At 41.3% G+C, this 18,860-nt stretch overlaps 1 protein-coding gene across 1 annotated transcript in view; it reads left to right on the plus strand.

Moving 5' to 3' along the window:
* Positions 1 to 1,162: 1,162 nt before the first annotated feature.
* The window catches only part of PDE1C (phosphodiesterase 1C), a gene marked incomplete at both ends in the record, with an annotated part of 210,802 nt that continues 193,104 nt past the window's right edge, over positions 1,163 to 18,860 (plus strand). The window contains one exon of the mRNA XM_084213788.1: positions 1,163 to 1,263. Coding sequence (XP_084069914.1) covers positions 1,163 to 1,263 — 101 coding nt within the window. The remainder of the gene's footprint in view (positions 1,264 to 18,860) is intronic.

An 18,860-nucleotide genomic window follows, 5' to 3' on the forward strand; every position in this document is an offset into this window, starting at 1 on the left:
CCCTGTTCTTCCTCGTGCTCAGAGCATGAACCCTGCAGGAGTAGAGAGGCATGTCCCTGGGGGCCAGTATGGGGATCCTTTAGGGGAGCCAGAGGGAGGCATCCTTTTGCAAAACTGAGTTTTAACCTCCATTGTGCAAACCTCTTATTCAAAGACACTGAAACATCTGTGACTAATGTGTTGGACTTGATTTGTCTTCAAGTGACTTATCTTATGAGCATTTTCAAGCACTGGCACTGTACTGATTTGTTTACTTTAAAAGTGGATTTGCTCCTGTTGAAGCCTTACAGCCCCCTGCTTTGCGCGTCTCTCTCAGGAGATCAGGCTGACTGCAATGAAGTAAATAGCTGTTTGCCCGAAGTGAGTGGCTCACTTTCTGTTATTTCCCCTTTTCTATTTTTTGGTGAATGATTTTTCTTGGTTGGGTTTTTAATCAAATTCAGTCTTTCTCCAATAGCCTGTTCTCCCTCATGTGTCTGTGGATGTGCATGCACATGGGAGAGAGGGAAGCAAAGAGGGAGGCAGAGAGTGAAACTGTTCTTGGGCTGTGTTGACAGATTAATTCTTCCTCAGTTGTCAGGTTTCAAGCCTGTTGGCAGCACTGCTGGTAAGTGGGAAAAAATACTCCTAGGGAGGGAGGGTGAGGCTGACCTGGTGATTAGCCTGAAAGGGGCCTGTGTCCTGCCCCTTGCACAGCAACAGGCAGTGTGGTAAAGCAGAGCTGCAGCCTTGGGGACCCCTGCAGCTGTCAGACTCCCCACAGCAGCCTCTGCACACACAGCTCACTTGTCAGCGAGGGATTTTCCTCCCCTCCTCCCCAGATAAAGATCCCTCTGCTGCTATTATGGGTTGTATCCTTGGCTTATTGTAAAAGCAAAATGAAACAAAAAACAAAGGGGAAAAATCTGTGTGGTTTTGCAATCTGGAGATGAGCCTTTGATCCTCTTGCTCAGCCTGAGGATGGTGGCATGCTGGCACAACTACCCCCTGTGTAACACCTGAGCTCTCCAGGGCTTCCCACACAGTTCCATTTGCAGGATGGGGGAGAAGTGTGTGCCAGAAATGTTAACTGCTCCCCACCAGCGTTAAAGAGGGAGACTGTGCATGTGTGGAGGCAGCAGTTGTCCTCTCAGAGCTTTAACCAAAGTGGTAATCTGCAGCTATGGAGTCACCGACTAAGGAAATTGAAGAATTTGAGAACAACTCTCTGAAATACCTACAGCCAGAGCAAATAGAGAAAATCTGGCTTCGTCTCCGAGGCTTGTAAGTAGTACTTTTCTTTTCATCTCCTCCAATTTCCTCCCACTGTCAAAATTACTGTACCACTGTTTTTCCTTCCTTGCTGTACCTTCAAAATCTCCATCAGTTTCCACACCTGTTCTCCATAAATAAAGTTACTTTATCTTAGCAAAAGATCCATTTACTTCCTTAAATTGCACTGCTTCTTACATTGAAAGCTTTCAAGTGGAAATATAGAAATTCCATTAATGAAGCATTTTAAGATATAAGCAGTTACTGGAATGCTAATTACTTCAGGTGTTATACTAGAAAAGTTTTGTTATAGCCTGAATGATACTTAATTGAATCTTCTGTTTTCAATAATCTTACCCTTAGCTACAGCATAGTGACTTTTTCTATCACTGGCATGATGCATAAGGACAAAATAGGCAGTGAAGGCACAAATGGAAAACACTTTCAATAGCATTTGTAATGGCAGCAAATTCATCTTCCACTGATTTGATTGTACTTATTAATTTATATGTTAAGCCTGACTTGCCATGGGATGACTGTATACTGCCTCCTGAGTAGAAAAAAGTCTCTGTGCTTAAAGAACTTAGCACTGCAGTAAAGAAAAGGTGTCTGCCTAGCTTATTTGGAAACAATATCTGATGTTTTTCATATTCTCAGTATGTAAAATCCTGTCAAAAATTTGCCCATAATTTATTGGCTATGGCAAAGAGGAGTGTTACCATATTAAACTACAACCCTTCCTGTGTTCAGAACTGTTTATGTTTGTTTTTTTTTTCTTCTGCCTCACATGTTAGACTTATTAAAATTTCAGTCCTCAAGAGAAAGGTAGGGGGGAATGGACCAAGGAGGTTTGGAAACAGCAGAAGCAAAAGAAATGAAGAAAGAGTAGGTCAATATTTGAAAACAAATGGGTTCAACTTAAACTTGAGTTGCTTTTTGGGTGTTACTTTGTGTAAGCAACTATGGTATGTTTTGCAAAGCATAGCCAAAACTTCTGTAGGACTTTAAGCTATAAAAGAGATATTCATTAACATATGTTTCTTCCAAAGCATCATTCCAGGAAGCCTGTTTTGTGAAGGAACCTAATCAAAGTAGATGACACCTGTCTTGTGAGCCTTCCTAATAAAAGACTAACACAAAACAAACCCTCTATTAGGATTTATTGAATTTCTGTGTAATACAGAGTTTAGGAGCATGTTGATTTGGATTCTCCTGACTGAGGAGTTATTTGTGGGAACGCTGAGCAGGTGTGTTCCTTGTGCTTGAGGGCCATGCAGGACAAGAGTGGAGCTTCCTCTATCACTGAGTGGCTGTTTGTGAGAACACCGAGCAGGTGCGTTCCTTGTGCTTGAGGGTCACGAGGTTTGGGGCGGGGATTCCTCCATCTCTGACTAGTGGGCTGATTAAAAGAGGCCTCTAGGGAGTGTGGCGACCCGGGGCGGGCAAACAGGCACGGGGCACAGCTCTGAGAGCATGGCATGGCAGTTTGTGAGGCAGTTTGAGCAGTCACAGTTGTAGGATTTCTTGCTAGTAAGATTTACTGTGTGTTTTACGTGGTGCTTCTGTTGGTTGGTAGGTTTTAGCATTTCTGGTAGTAATGGTTTGTATGCAATCAAAAATTGTAGTTAGTACAAGTGTATGTAATCAGATGGAACCCTCCAAAAAGGATGTGTCTGTCCAGACCCTTTCTGTGCATACTGTTTGAGCTTATCAGTGGTTTCAGGGGGTGTTGCAGAGGAAACTTGCCTGTGGTGTGAACAGGTGAACAATCTCCTTTCACCGGTGGCCAAGCTTAGAGAGGAAGTTGAAAGACTAAGGAGTATCAGGGAAAGTGAAAGTGAAATGGATTGATGGAGTTCAGTCCTTTCATCCCTGAGGGAAGCCCACCAAGAGTTAGAGGACTCCCATGCCTCTCACTCTCAGACAATAAAAGGACACCTGGTAGATGAAGGGGAGTGGAAGTGGGTACCTACTTGAGGAGGTAATAATAGAAATTCCTCCCTACCCTCACTCCCAAGCCAGGTGCCACTTCAGAATAGGTACGAACCCATGATCAGCCAGATGATTTAGAAGAAAATGACCTGCACAGTGAGCCTCCAAATTATGACTCATCTGTGAGAAGGATTACCACCTTTAACATCAAAAAGGAAAGAAGGGTAATTGTGGTGGGTGATAACCTTCTAAGGGGAGCAGAGGGCTCACCCTACAGAGAAATCTGCTGCCTCCCTGCGGCCCAGGTCCAGGATATTTCTGAGAGATTTTCTGGGATGATTCAGCCCTCTGATTAATACCCACTGCTCCAGGTTGGCAGTGATAGATTGAAAAGAGGAGTGTCAGGGCAATTAAAAGAGACTTTAGGGCACTGGGACAAGTAGTTGATAAGGCAGGGGTACAGGTAGTCTTTTCCTCAGTCCATTTGGTGGCTGAGAAAAATGGTGAAAGGAATAGGAGAGCTCACATTATCAATAAGTGGATCAAGGGTTGGTGCCATTGGCAGAATTTTGGATTCTTTGATCATGGGGCATCTTTTACAGCACCCAGCCTACTGGAACCAGATGGGCTTCATCTCTCTGTTAAGGGTAAAAGGTTTTTAGCTTGTTAACTGGCCAAACTTGTTGGGAGGGCTTTAAACTAGGTTTGAAGGGGGAAGGGGATGTAGCTGGTCTCTCTGGAAGCAGGCCCAAAGGTGGTAAGCCTGAGTTAGGAGTGATATCAGCAGCCCAGCTGAGGTGTATGTATACCAATGCATGCAGCATGGGCAAAAAACAGGAAGAGCTGGAGGCCATGGTCCAACAGCAGAGCTAGGATGTAATTGCCATCAGTGAAACGGGGTGGGATGACTCACATGGCTGGAGTGCTGCACTGTATGGCTACAAGCTCTTCAGGAGAGATAGGAAAGGGAGAAGAGGTGGAGGGGTGGCCCTTTATATTAGGGAGGCTTTGGATGCCATAGGTATTGAAATGATGATAAAGGTGAATGCCTATGGGTAAGAATTAGGGGGAAGGCCAACAAAGCTAACATCCTACTGGGAGTCTGTTATTGTCCACCCAACCAGGATGAAGTGGTGGACAATTCATTCTATTAACAGCTGGAGAATGTTTCTGGATCATCAGCCCTTGTTCTTGTTGGTGATTTCCACTTGCCAGACATTTGTTGGGAACTCAATACAGCTGAAAAGAGACAGTCCAAGAAAACTTTGGAGTTTGTGGAGGACAAATTTTGTCACAGCTGGTGTGTGAGCCCACCAGGGGAGGGACTATGTTAGATCTGTTCTTTGTAAATAGAGATGGGTTGGTGGGAGATGTAGTGGTTGGAGACCGCTTGGGGCATAGTGATCATGAAATTATAAAATTCTCAATATTTGGTGAAGTCAAGAGGAACATTAACAAGACTTTTACATTGGACTTTTGGAGGGCAGACTTTGGCTTATTCAGGAAACTTATTCAGAGAGCTCCCTGGGAAGTAATCCTTAAAAATAAAGGAGTTCAGGAAGGGTGGGTGTGCCTCAAAATGGAGATCTTGAGGTCACAGGAACAGACTGTCCCTGTGTGCCGAAAGACAAGTTGACAAGGCAAACGTCCAGCCTGGATGGGCAAGGAGATTTTGGAGAAACTTAATTATAAAACAAGTCTTTGGAAGGAGGGTCAGGTTTCTCAGGTAGTATTTAAGAGGGCTACTAGAGTGTGTAGGAAGAAAATTAGGGATGCTAAAGTTTAGTTTGAACTTAAAATGGCAACTTTCGTAAAGAAGAACAAAAATTTTTTTTATAAATATATGAATGGTAAAAGGAAGGATAAGACTAACCTTTGTTCTTTATTAGATGCAGAAGGGAACTTTAGATGATAAGAAGGCAGAGGTGTTTAACAGCTTGTTTGTCTCAGTTTTTAGTGAGAAGACTTGCCCTCAAGATAACTGTCCTCTTGGGTTGCTTGGTGATATAAGGGAGCAGAATGGTCCCCCCATTATCCAAAAGGAGGCAGTCAGAGAACTCCTAAGCTGCTTGGATATTCATAAATCCATGGGGACCAGATAGGATCCATCCCAGGGTGATGAGGGAGCTGGCAGATGAATTTGTGAAGCTGCTCTCCCTCATTTACCAGTCCTGGCTCACTGGAGGGGTTCCAGATGACTGGAAGATAGCCAATGTGACACTCATTCAAAAAAAGGGTGGGAAGGAGGATTCTGGCAATTATAGGCCAGTTAGCCTGACTTCTGTATCAGGTAAGGTTATAGAACAGTTTACTTCGAGTGTCATCACACAGAACTTACAGGATGGCCAGGGTATCAGACCCAGCCAGCAGGGGTTTAGGAGAGGTAGATCATGTTTGACCAACCTGATCTCCTTTTATGATCAAGTGACTTGCCTGGTGGATGTAGGAAAGGCTGTTGATGTTGTGTACCTGGACTTCAGCAAGGTCTTTGACACTGTGTCCCACAGCACACTCCTGGAAAAGCTGACAGCCCATTGCTTGGACAGGAGCACTCTTTGCTGGGTTAAGAACTGGCTGGATGGCCGGGCCCAGAGAGTGGTGGTGAATGGTGCTGCATCCAGCTGGCAGCCAGTCACCAGTGGTGTCCCTCAGGGCTCTGTGCTGGGAACAGTCTGTTTGATATCTTTATTGATGACATGGATGAGGCTGTTGAGCCTTTCATCAGTAAGTTTGGGGACAACACCAAGCTAGGATTGTGTGTCAATTTGTTGAAGGGTAGGAGGGCTCTGCAGAGAGACTTAGAATGGTTGAATGGAGGACAAAGTTTAATGAATCCAAGTGCCTAGTCCTGCATTTTGGCCACCATAACCCCCTGCAAAGTTATAGGCTGGGGACAGTGTGGCTGGACAGTGCCCAGGCAGAAAGGGACCTGGGGGTACTGGTTGACAGATGGCTGAACATGAGCCAGCAGTGTACCCTGGCAGCCAAGAAGGCCAATGGCATCCTGTCCTCTATCAGGAACAGTGTGGCCAGCAGGACCAGGGAGGTCATCCTTCCCCTATACTTGGCACTGGTGAGGCCACACCTTGAGTACTGTGTCCAGTTCTGGGCTCCTCAGTTTGGGAAGGATGTTGAGATGTTGAGTGAGTCCAGAGGAAGACAGCTAGGTTCATGAGGGGCTTGGAACACAAGCCCTATGAGGAATGACTGAGGGAGCTGGGTGTCCTGGTTCAGGGCAAATTTGGGAGAGAACTTCTCAAAGGGGCTCTTCTACGAAAGTAGATTTAATTGGCCTTTCTTTTTAACCGGTCTGGGAGAAAATACTTCCTTGGAGAAAAGTGGAAAAAAGCTGGTTTTTAAACAATAAAACTTAAACAGTATTAAACAATAAAACCCCTTGCTGCTTTAAAAGAGATGACAAACCCAGAAAGTCCCCTCCCTGGGTTGCAGTTCAGCTCACTAAGTCTCTTATCAGTCTCTCTGGTACTGGAAATGGCGCGGCCCAGGCCCAGTGAGCCACAGATGCAAGCTGACGGTGTTCTGCTGTGTGTTCAGTCCAGAGCAGGTTCAGACAGGTCTAAAGAAAAGGGAAAAAGAAAGAAAAAAAAAAAAAACTAACTGCAGCCCAGGGAACTTTGCCTCAGCTAGCTAAACTAACTAAAAGCAGAGGAGAGCTCTGTCCCGCTGTCTGTTCATCCGCAGACAGTACAGTCCAGGAGCAGGAATGTGGAGGAATGAGTGCAGTGTCTGAAAACAAACTGCATGCTTCTTCTCTCTCCCCTTCATTCTCTGGAACAAGTCTTAAAGGTGCAAAACTTCTAATTCAGCATAAACTGAACAGATGACGGGATAAAAGCATCATATAGTCAACCTAGGACATTAGGGTTTAGCTTGGAGAAAAGGAGACTCAGGAGTGACTTTATCACTCTCTACAACTTCCTGAAAGGTGGTTGTAGCCAGGTGGGGGTTGGTCTCTTTCACCAGGCAGCAACTGACAGAACCAGAGGACACAGTCTCAAGCTGCATCAAGGGAAATATATAGGTTGGCTATTAGGAAGAAGCTTTTTAAAGAAAGGATGATAAAGCTCTGTAATGGTCTGCCTAGGAAGGTAGTGGAGTCACCATCCCTGGATATGTTTAAGAAAAGACTGGATGTGGCCCTCAGTGCCATGGTTTAGTTGAGGTGTTAGGGCATGGGTTGGACTCAATGATCTTGAAGGTCTCTTTCAAACTAGTCATTCTGTGAATTCTGTGAAGTTCATAGATATGCAGCATTTTTGTTCAGGTTCTCTCCTGCAGTTAGTACAAGGCAGTGTCTGTATGTTATACATCAAGTTTGGGTGTCTTCTACCTTTTAGAAAGTTAGCAAAACTGTAAGACTTATTCTAGATGAATAATAACTAAACCTCATACTGGTTTTCAGTATAACCCTCTTTGTCATCAGTCTGTATGAGTGTAACAAATATGTCTCTTCTTCCAAGCTTCAAGATCACCTAAAGCGGAGAGATTTTTGTCTATAGGATTCTTAATCACTAGATGAAAACTGAAAAGAAGATTTTTCATTCCCAATTATTTTATGGAGGCTTAGTGCATCTGTATACACTAAAATGAGGTTTGGCATAATGTTTCATGATTTTTCTTGTGTCTTTATGTATGCCTGTATGTGTAAGGAGAACAATCAGATGTGCACAACCCTCTTAGTTGAAGCTTAAATAAGAGGCTTTATCCTGGAGAGAACAAATACTACATGATAAAATACCTCTCTCCTCTGCCTCTAGTAAACTGACAGCCATATCGCACCAGAATTATTTACAAGGCACAACAGTGCTACCAACACAGTGTTGCACAGGTACTGAGAGCATGCTGCTGGCTGAAGCTATCTGAGGAGCTGTAGTCTGCAGCAGGCAGACACCCAGTAGATAATTTGATCCTGAGATCTCTGCTTAAATGGGAAGGGCTGTGATGACTTTAATCTGAGGTCTCAGCATTGTGTTTGACTTCACATGTGGCAGCTCTGGTACTTTCTTCTTCTCTTCCTACCCCCAATGCCAGCTGGTGTGTTTATTCACAAAGACTGTATTCACCACCCGGCTTTTCTAGGGGGCAGGGTGTGTACCGCCACTGGGCCTCTTCTTGCCGGATAGCGAGACGGGTCCAGGGTTCCTTCAGGCGAACAGTCTCGGGCCTGGCAGCTCAGCCTTCAGCAGGCCGAGTGTCCGAGCCTAAGTGCCCTTTAGCCTGACAACTTAGCGAGCTTAGTGATTATCAGCTCTTAGTGATTTTCAGCTCTTTTAATTTCAGCTCTTTGCTCGCTAAGATGTGGCCTCAGTGGCATCCACAAAGCAGACAGAGAGAGAGGAGAAGGCAGCCTCGGAGATTCCACTAAACCATATCAGCCAGAGCCAGATGCAGACACCTCTTAAAAACCTCCAAGGATGGTGATTCCACCACCTCCCTGAGCAACCTTTTCCAATGCCTGACCAGCCTAACAGTAAAATTTTTTAAAAATATTTAATCTGAAACTCCAGTGTCTCATCTTAAGGTTCTTTCCTCTGGTTCTCTCATTGCAGGCACAGTAGGAGTGACCAGCCTCCACCTCACTACAACCTCCTTTCATGTAGCTATAGAGAGTGATAAAGTTCCCCCTGACCTTTCTCTTCTCGAGACTAAACAAATCCAGATCTCTCAGCTGTTCCTCATAAGGCACGTTTTCTAGACCTTTCATGACCTTGCCTTTCACTGGATAGGCTCCAGCACCTCAACATCCTTTTTAAAGTGAGGCACCTAGAACTGAATGCAGTACTCAAGAACCAATGCTGAGTACTGGGGGATGATCATTTCCCTAGTCCTGCTGGCTACACTGTTCTTGATTCAGGCCATCTACCATCTACCATTTCCATGCCATTTATCTCCTTGGCCACCTGGGCACACTCCTGGCTCATATTGAGCCAGCCATCAACTAGCACCCCCACACTCCCTTCTGCTGAGCAGTGCTTGACCTACTTCTCCCCAGGCTTATAAGGCTGCATGGAATTGCTGTGACTAAAGTGCAGAACCCAGAACTTCACCTGATTGAACCTCATGCTGCTGTCCTCAGCCCTTAGATTGAGTCTGTCCAGGCCTCTCCGCAGAGCCTTCCTATCCTCTAGCAGATCAATACTTGATCAGATGGATGGAGCATGTCTCCTATGAAGACAGGCGGGGTTATTCAGCCTGAAGAGAGAAGGCTACAGGGGGACATTATAACAGCCTTCCAGTACTTCTACAGGAAAGCTGGAGAGGGACTTTTTACAAGGGCATGTAATGATGGGACAATGGATAATGGCTTTAAACTTTTAGAGAGAATGTTTAGTTACAAGGAAGAAATTCTTCTCTATGAAGCAATGAAACAGACAATTTGTGGACACACTATCCCAGGAAGTGTTCAAGGCCAGGATGGACAGTATTTGGATGGATATATACCTGGTCTAGGTATATATCTACATCTACCTATATCTACTATATATCTCCCATGGCAGGGAGGTTGGACTAGATGCTCTTTAAAGTCTTTCAACACAAACCATTCTGTGATAACAAACAGCAATCCCTGAACTGTCATGAATGGGATGCTTGAAATTGTACTTACTAAGAAATTTGATGGACATGTAAGGTATAGATGCACATAAAACAGTGTCTTTGAAAACTTCATGCTTTTGCTGAAAATCTGGAACAATATTCAACATTTATGGCATATCCTTTCCTCTGCAAAGTACCCTGCATCCTGTCAACAGTGAAGAGGTCCCAATGACAGATCTTGCATAAGACCAACTTTTTATTGAAGTAAATGATGAAGAAACAACTGATTTCATTGGAAAAAGATGAGCTTTGTTGACTGAAAATGATCTGGCAAGTGTTAGAGTGCCACTGCTGAGTTACCTGTTTCCCTGTCTTATCTGTATGTGCTTTACAATATTTCTAGAATTTCTTAGTTGAAAAATGTCACATAGGGAACAGCTGGTTCTACCTGTGACAGTATACTGATTGATGAAATTTTATTTATGTGGCCATCATAAACAGTAAAACAGAGAACTCTTCAATTCCAGAAGCACACTCTACATAGTGGACTTTATCCCTTAATATTTTAGCTCACAGAAAGCATTAGAGTTTAAAAAAGTCCATCACAAAAAAACCACTTTGTTAGGAAGTGTGTATAAACATTGTCTTTCAAGTGGAAATAAGAATATGCTAATTAGCTTCTGGAGGTGAGAGAATTCCAAAGGCTTTCTTTGGCCTTGGTTTCCGTCCTCCTGAAGGTCCTGAGTTTCCAGGTTTAAACTGAAGCCCTCTTTGCCCTGAGAGCAGAACAGAGCTACCTTCAATCATATTTAAATGCAATTGCTGCCACTCTTTTTTCTCTTTTGGCTTTCTTGATGGACATAGAGAGGAATTATATGTTAAAGGACCATGTTAGAAAACCTGTCTGTAGACACCTTAGGTCCGTATTTCACTTTTATTACAGTTGTCAGTTCACAGAAGGATTAGGAAAGTCTCATTTGTCAGCAAGTGGGTATTGGGTAGGTGCTGGAGACAGCAGTGCAGCCTAGAAATTCCTGGTTTGGGTGAGCTGTGGGAATGGATGTCTTGATTAGTTTTAGAGTTTGACAGGGTCTGGTTGATCCATAATATTGTTCTTCATGCAGAGTGAAGAAGGGCTCAATTATACCAGGAGACTAACATGTAAGTTAGTCGTGTTTTATACTGCCTGTGGTATAGTCCATGGAGGAGCAATGGGAACAAGAGAAGTGTTGCCACCTTCTAGTCTCATGCCTGACAAATGGACAGAGGAGAGAATATATTGAAATAAGTAGAAGAACAGAAACCTCAGAAAAAGTAATAAAAAGTGATGGTGTTTGTAGTTGTATTTATTTAGTAAACTGATACATTTTGCAACACTCCTTCTGTTACTTTGTTCCACAGACTGACTTTCTTTGGAATCTTCGGTCAATATATGAGTCCTGTAGGTAATGAAAGATATAAGAGTTTGTATTTAATAATAAAATGTTGATCAAGCAATAACACACACTTCAATTTTTTCCATAATTTATAAAAGAGCTTTTATTTTTCTGAGGATAGTACAAATGAAATACATTTATTTCAAGCTCAAAAAAGTAATAAAAACACCACAGTCAGTCATAGAAGGGGTCTCTCTTTGTAATATTAATTTCAGTGCTTTTCAAGTATTACTGCTATAAATCTTGCAGTTCCGCAAGAAAGGAAAAAAGTTATGCTTACAAAGATGAATTTAAACCTTAAGTCAAAGTGAAATTAAGAGTCTGAATCTGGAATTCTTTTAAAAAATTGTTTTGGTGGGATAGGAGTCCATACAGAAAGATGCAAAACCTGACGGAAGATATCACTGAAAAATCCTCTGTGTGTGTTTTAAAAGCTGTGAGGAGAGGTGCTCTCCTAATCTGACAGCTTTTGGTGGATTCAACAATGTATTAAATCCAACTCAGACCTTGAAAATATTTCTATTTAATGTGTTTCTGTTTCTTCCTGCAATTCACACAAAATTTTCCAGTTCCAGTCCTTTTGTCTTGTTTCCTCAAAAATCACTTCAGCCTCTTCAAAATCCTAGAAAAGGTCTGACTGATCCTGCCTGGTAGGTAAGGAAAGCTTAAGGTTCCCATATTAGGGCTGACCCAGTAAATACTACAGAAACAGTGAAACCTCTACAAATGCAAATTGCTCTCAAAATACTGAGAATTTGGATAAAGCAGAGCTTGTCTAGAAGGGCATGTTTCATAAGGATTCATAAGGCTGTTTCTGGTCTCCTGAACTGTGCTGTACTAGAAAGCATTGATACCAACGTGTTTTCAGGGTGAAATTAGAATGCAGTTTCTGGTCTTTGGTGTGGTGGGTTTTTTGGTTTGGGGTTTTTTTTTTTTTGGTTGTTTCATTAGTTTATTTTTTAAATTTGTCTTTTCTTTGTTTTCTTTGATAAAGCTAGGTTTTCTAAGTAATTAATAAGAAAAGTTTAGCCCCTTGATGGTGCAAAAATTTCCTCTGACAGTTTTCCACCCAGAGTTGTGCTTAAATCTGAATTGTAGATAAGCAATAATCCTTTCTCCTGCACACCGTAACCTTTCCCAAAATTTGTTTGGAATTGCCTTGGATATTTGAAAAGCAGATTAAATTTGAAGTTGATTATAAAAAGAAAGAAACCAGAACTAAAATTTTGCAATAGATCAAGAATGCAACTCAAATTCTGGTAAAACTCATTGTAATTAACAAATTGACTTCAGTGAACTCAGGATTCCTCAAAACAGTTTATAGGGTGGATCTTGGGGACTTTTAAATTTTCCTAGCCAAGAAGGTAGGTGCAGAGTTCTTGGTGAGAAATGGATCTATATGGTTGTCATAGAGAGGTTTGGAAGGCTTTGTCTCTGCCAAGAATTCCAATTCATGTCACAGTAGTCTGACATGCCTTCTTTGGGAGGACTTCTATGCCTGTCACTCAGTTATGTGGGATGCAGGAGTTCACGCAAGCTTAGTTAGGCAGCAGGAAAAGATTGTAATGATCTTTCTTGTCAAGAGAGATGTAGGAGACAGTTTAGTTATTAAGATGCATATAGAAATGTTTGACAACAATGTATATACAAACATCCTGAATGGCTATTTGTGTTGTTTGCAGCATATGCTGTGTCATCACTTTAGGAGTGATTTCTTACACTAATAGAGATAGATACTGTTCATGCACAAAACTCCTAGCCAAGACAGAAAGTTTCACAACATCCATCTGTAGCATGAATCCTGGCTTGGCACAAAGCTCATTTCAACACCAAGATTAGGACAAATTGGATGTAAGATCTATGCAATTTTTAAAGTCTATACAGTGCCCTTGAGCTATGGCTGTGGCAGGAAGGGCCAAGGAAGAGAAGCAGAGCATCCTTGCAAGTCTGAGCAGTTCAGATGGTTGCTGTAAATGATGCTCAGATTACACTTCCTCCCATGCCTCTTGTGGAGCAACTGGTTTTCAGGGATTCAGTAGTAATAAGCAGTTACTCATGTCTGTTAAGCAATGAGTCTGAATACACAATTTAGATATGCTTCTCTACACATATTGATGCAGCAGGGACAGCTATAGCCAGATGGAAGAACTCTCCTTTTTCAGACTTGCTTGAAAAGTAAAAAGTGAGGAAGCTGTGGGAATTGAGACTGGGAAGGGAGAATTTGGAGATCATCTACAAAAGAGCAGACTGATGCATAAAAAGGTTGGAGAGGACAACCAGATAAAGCATTTTAAAAATAGAAATAAGAAAAAAGTGATGGTGGGAAAAGAGATAATCCTGTGAGTTCTTTGGATTCCCACATGTTAGATTTATTTACTTCCAGATTGAAATAGTTCACAGCACAACATATATGCAAGTCATTTAGGAGTTTGAGGTCTGCTGAAAATCACAGGGACAAGGACTGCTTTTAAGGAAACTTGAAAATGTGTCCATTACCCATCTGTAATATTTTTTGCATCTCTCAGATTTTAGTGAAGGCCTTGAAGGAAAGTCTGGTTTCTGCAAGAACCCCACTGGTTGCAACTGCTGCCCAAAATACTGCTTCTGTGTTGCCTTCTAAGCATATCTTTGTTCAGAAGAATGAGGATGTCTTCTTGAGGAGGCCATTGCTTTTTTTTGTTAGAGGAAGGGAGAACTTATTTGGTACTTGGCCACATTTTTGTTGTACTTTCTGTCATAATTCTTCCTCCCATGTGTTCCCATTAATGCTGTCTGGGCAGTTATTATTCCTTTCTCTCATTACACTAGTTTTACATGTGCAGACAGCCTACAGATTTGAATGCAGTTTGACTGGATGGGTAGAGGTAATTCATAATGTACAAAGAGTGTCTTGAAAGTGCTTTTCTGAGAAAGGCTTTTGCATAAATGCTGAGCGATCTCTAAAAGGCTTGTTTCTAATTAGCTTTGCTGTAGTGAGTATCTTGCAAATAGAAAAGAAATGAAATTCCTGAGTTATGTAAATTTGCTGAATAACTTGAAGTAAATTATCATAATTGTCCCACATTCTGTGAAATGTCAAATTTCAGTTTGAATAACATAACATATTTACCTTACGAAGGCATACCTGCTCCTCTTCCGAGCCAGAGACAGGGAACTTGACTCATCCCTTACAACAAGCAAACTTTTAAGAGCTAGATTTGCTGTCTCAACCATGATACCTGGTATGCGGAAAGGACAGGACTTACTTATTTTAAACCATCTTTATATCTGAGGCTTCTGAAGACATATCCCATTCCTTCCCCCATAATTTCTGTGCCATCTAGATACTTGTGAGACAGTTGGTATCAGGATGGAGTTAGGGCCTTAAGAAATAAAAATCTTGCACAGCCTCCTTCATTCTCTGTGTACGTGCTCAGCACCTGTTCCCATCTACTCATCTGCTCATCCCAGTTCTCTCTCCTGAAATTTCCTCCTGTGTGGGAAGATATTCCCATGCTAGGACCACAGGACAGTGTTTTTGATCTTGCAAATGGCAGTACTGCCACCTCTCTCTCTTCACTTTCCTCACTTTCTTCCCTTTACCCTCATGTCTAATTCAGTGGAGCCAGCTGTGTGCCATCACATCTGTGTCATTTATGCCTAGGGAGGGGAGGAACAAAAGATGGGCAACCTTCTTTACTGTCTACAGAAAAGAATCTTGTGGTGATACCGAAATGGTGTGAACAGAGCAGCAGGCATCCTGCAAAAGATGATGAACCCTGCTGCAACCATCAGTTTTGGAGATAGGAGCCTCTGTGATACCACTTCTCTGCAAACACAGTTTTGCTAGCTCTTCCAGAAACCCATCATCGTTCACATTACTTTGTTATGTCTCTGTTCCTGAAGACATGCTGAGCTCTAAGAAGCCTAGAAAAAGAGCGTTGGCTCTCCATGAGAAGTTTAAAAGTTGCATTTTCCTAAGAGTGACATTTAATATCAGGCCTGCTAGTGAAGAAACATTATCAGGACAGCAGCAGTCCTGAGTTGCTACACAAAGTAGTGTTGCTAAAATGCTTGAAGAATTTTCAAAGTCTACCATGGTGCTGAAGGAGGGGAAAGTTTGGACGTGGGGATGGGGAAGTGAACCTTATTTTTGAAAGGAGAACTGCCTCTTTGTGTGGAAACTTTTTCTCCCGGTGTTCAGGCTTGTTCAACAGTAATCCAAGTGTTTTAGATTGTAACCCAGAGTCAGGAAAGGATCTGGCACAAATCCATGAGATTTTAAAGTCTGCGTCACACCAGCTGTCTGTTAACCGACAGAAGGGGTAGGTTGTGTTTGGGGGGAGGAAGATTGGAGGGGGAAATAGTAACAAGCAACATTTAGATCTAAAAATAGCAACAAATAGATTTACTCAAGCTTAAGGCTAGATGCAAATTTGTTTAGTGACTTTACGCAAACAGCTTGTCTGGCCTGATGTAATTCCAGTCCATGTTTCCTGTCTTCATCTTTCACCCAGAGGATGAAGAATGATTCCCCCTCCCCATTTTCATGCATGCTATAACATCACAGAGCCATCCTGCACAAGAAAAGCTGGACAGCTGACAGCTGGCTCCTACAGAATCTGAATATATTAGTTTTACATGGTAGTGATGATTAAAGTACATGCTTATTTCTTTCAGGGTGTAACAGCTTTTTCCCACTGGGAGAGTGGAATTCCTGCTACACAGTATTATGTACTTCATGATACATCATGACACATCATTATGTATTACATATATATGTGCTCTGCAAAGTTCTGCTTTGTCTTTTCCCCAGTACACTTCTTGTTGATTCATTTTCATTACTTTCTTCTTGGTGAAATGAACAGCTAATTATAGCTAAAGGATGCCCAGTAAAGACTGTGTATTTCCTTTTTCTGAGACATTTTACTAGCAAGGAAGAGGCATCCCACTTGTTTCCATCCCAATCAGTTGTTGCCATGTAAACACACTGTGAAGCACATTTATGCTCCAAACAGCAGCTGGAGGTATTCTTCCCTGTTGGCTCCTCTGATCACATTGTGCACTAAGTGCCACGTTGTCTTCCAGTGGGAGAGCATACAGAATAAGCATATTGAAGTACCAACCATCTTGTACTTTGCAGGTCATCACCTTTACGAATTTCAAAGCTAAAAGTTCCTTAAGTAATTTGTAGTGGCCAGCTAGATAGTAGAACTCAGACAGGCTAAATATATATCTATTTTTCCAGTAATAAATATGTGAAGGCCAAATACTATAATGGTTTGACTTTTTTTTTTTTTTTTACTTTTAAAGGATGAATACTGAGAACTGCTCTATTTTCTTTTTAGACCATAGGACTTTATTTCCCTGAAATGTACTTTCTTGTAATTGGATTTTTATGAGCCTGCACTTCTCTTGAGAATGTGACTTGCATGAAATACAAGAGAATTTATTTCTTGTGTGCTGTGAAAAAGCAGAATGAGCAGTAGATCACATTCTTTCCAAGGGTTAGATTTTCAGAAGCAGACTAATTTTCCTTTTTACTTCATATTTTTCTTCAGCTGAATCCACACCAAATACAATAGCAGGAGCTTTTAGTTGTTGTGGTTGGTTTTCTTTTTTTTATGGTTTTGGCTGTTTTGTTTCATCTTTTGCATGAGAAATGATGGAAAATTGAGTAAATACAGAGAAAGAGCCTCAAAATGTCAGTAGTTGTACTGGCTATGTACAAAATCTACATGAGTGAAATCATATTTTTAGAAGTTTTTAAAACAAAGTTTGCTGACTTCTTTTGTAGTTGAAAAGCCAAAAGCCAAGTCAGGTCTATTTTCCTATACAAAGCCATTTCACTAGTGAATTTGAATTTACCCTTCTGATTTGGTGGTACTGAAAACTTTGGTGATACAGCTGAAGCTTAAGTTGTCCCTGCAGTGTTTCATCTGTTCCCTGCAGATCTTTGTACCTCAGACTTGTTAAAAATGCCAATCACTTGTTTTTAAAATTTAAAAAGTTTAATAGCAATAAAATAGTTATAAAAATAGTAATATAATTAGAGTAATAACAATTTGGGCAATTAGGATTAGGACAATACAAGAAAATAAGAACAAGAAGTTATGTACAGTCTGGGTACCTCTTTCTGGGCAAAATAAGCCTGAAAACGGACACATGTTTACAGAGGATTAACCCTTAAAAGAAATAACCTGTTGCATATTCATACACCTCATACATGATGCATAAATTCCATTCAAACAAAGGATTCTGTCTGGTCAGTGTCAACTTCTTCCTCTGAATCCTAATGGCGAGCGAGGGATGAGCGAGGTAGGAAGAAGTTAGTTTCTTCTGATAAGGGAGCAATAAATTCTTTTTCTCTGAAAGATTTCGGTGCCCTGTGGCTGCTGTCTTGGTGCGAATCCTCTCTTTAAAAGAAGTACCTTACATAGCATAGTTTCTATTTTAACATTATGTTATAACCTAAAACTATATTTATCACACTACTTAAGAAAATTAATACAGCATAACTTTCTAACATAACACATATAATATTCATTTTAATATTTATGAAAAGCCAGTCATAAAATACACATTTTTCACAGGCTGTCTTGCAAAAAAACATCCTAAGCATACAGATTAATACAGATTAATTATGTAAACCTTTCCTATGATGCTTTTTCTCCTCTTTCAGTATACATACTGTGCCATGGAAAAATACACTGAAGTTAACTTTCCTCTTCTGATAGCTGGTGTTATTTATCAAAGTTTGAGCAAGCCATGATTGTCCTTTATTGAAATAAAGCTAAACAAAATTATGTCAATTGGTCATAAATCATTTTTATGCCAGTGGAAAATAAGGTACTTTTAACTAATAGAGCTCTCACACTACTGCAATAAAAGTATTATAATTGTATATAGTCCTGTCCAAGGTCAGTAGGGGGTTGATTTTACAGTAGCCTTGGGAGATAAGATCAAGACATGGGTCAAGTTTGTAGTGCCAAATAGTTCAAATCAGCTGTATCTGCAGGAACAGATCTCAAAAGCAACTCCCTTCTTACAAGTCTCCTTCCCCCTTCTGCTTTCCCCCTCTCCATTCTTGAATCCTGCATTGCTAGGAAGCTAGTGCCCAGCACTGAGTATGAAAAATGAAGAAATTTGGACTTAAGTGCAATTAAAGATCATCAGCTCTTAAGACAGCATAGATTATAACAACATCATTAAACTCAGTCTACTCAGGTAGTATCCATAACACCCATTTGTAATACCTCTAGGCTCTGTTCACTCTTTGCTAAATGGTAGAGAAGGGATTTCAGCTCTCTTGAGCTTGTACTGCTGAAGAAATTCCTGACTGACTGTGATCAGAGGCTATTTTGTAAGAAGAATTTAAACTCCTTGCCTTTCCAGCTATGATTAACACCTACTCAGTACACATATTAGACATGAAGTGAGCAAGTAGGAAACTGGTTTCCAAGCCACAGGTGAGAGCCCTACAGTGGCAAAAGGTCACAGCTAAGCAGAGGCAGAACAAGAGACATCAATTGATCATATGTACTAATGATTGCAATCATTTTTGTAGATGAAGCTGTAAGTTTCTTTTTTGTTTTTCTTTAGAAAACTTGGTAGACCGGTGAAATCCAATGGTCAGACAGATGAACTAATGTTTATTAAAATAGTACTTCTCTTGGACAAAATCAGACTATATTTTCTGGTTTTGAA

The sequence above is a fragment of the Fringilla coelebs genome (genome assembly GCF_963513975.1).
Source record: "Fringilla coelebs genome assembly, chromosome: 1".
In the NCBI taxonomy this organism is placed as follows: Eukaryota; Metazoa; Chordata; class Aves; order Passeriformes; family Fringillidae; genus Fringilla; species Fringilla coelebs.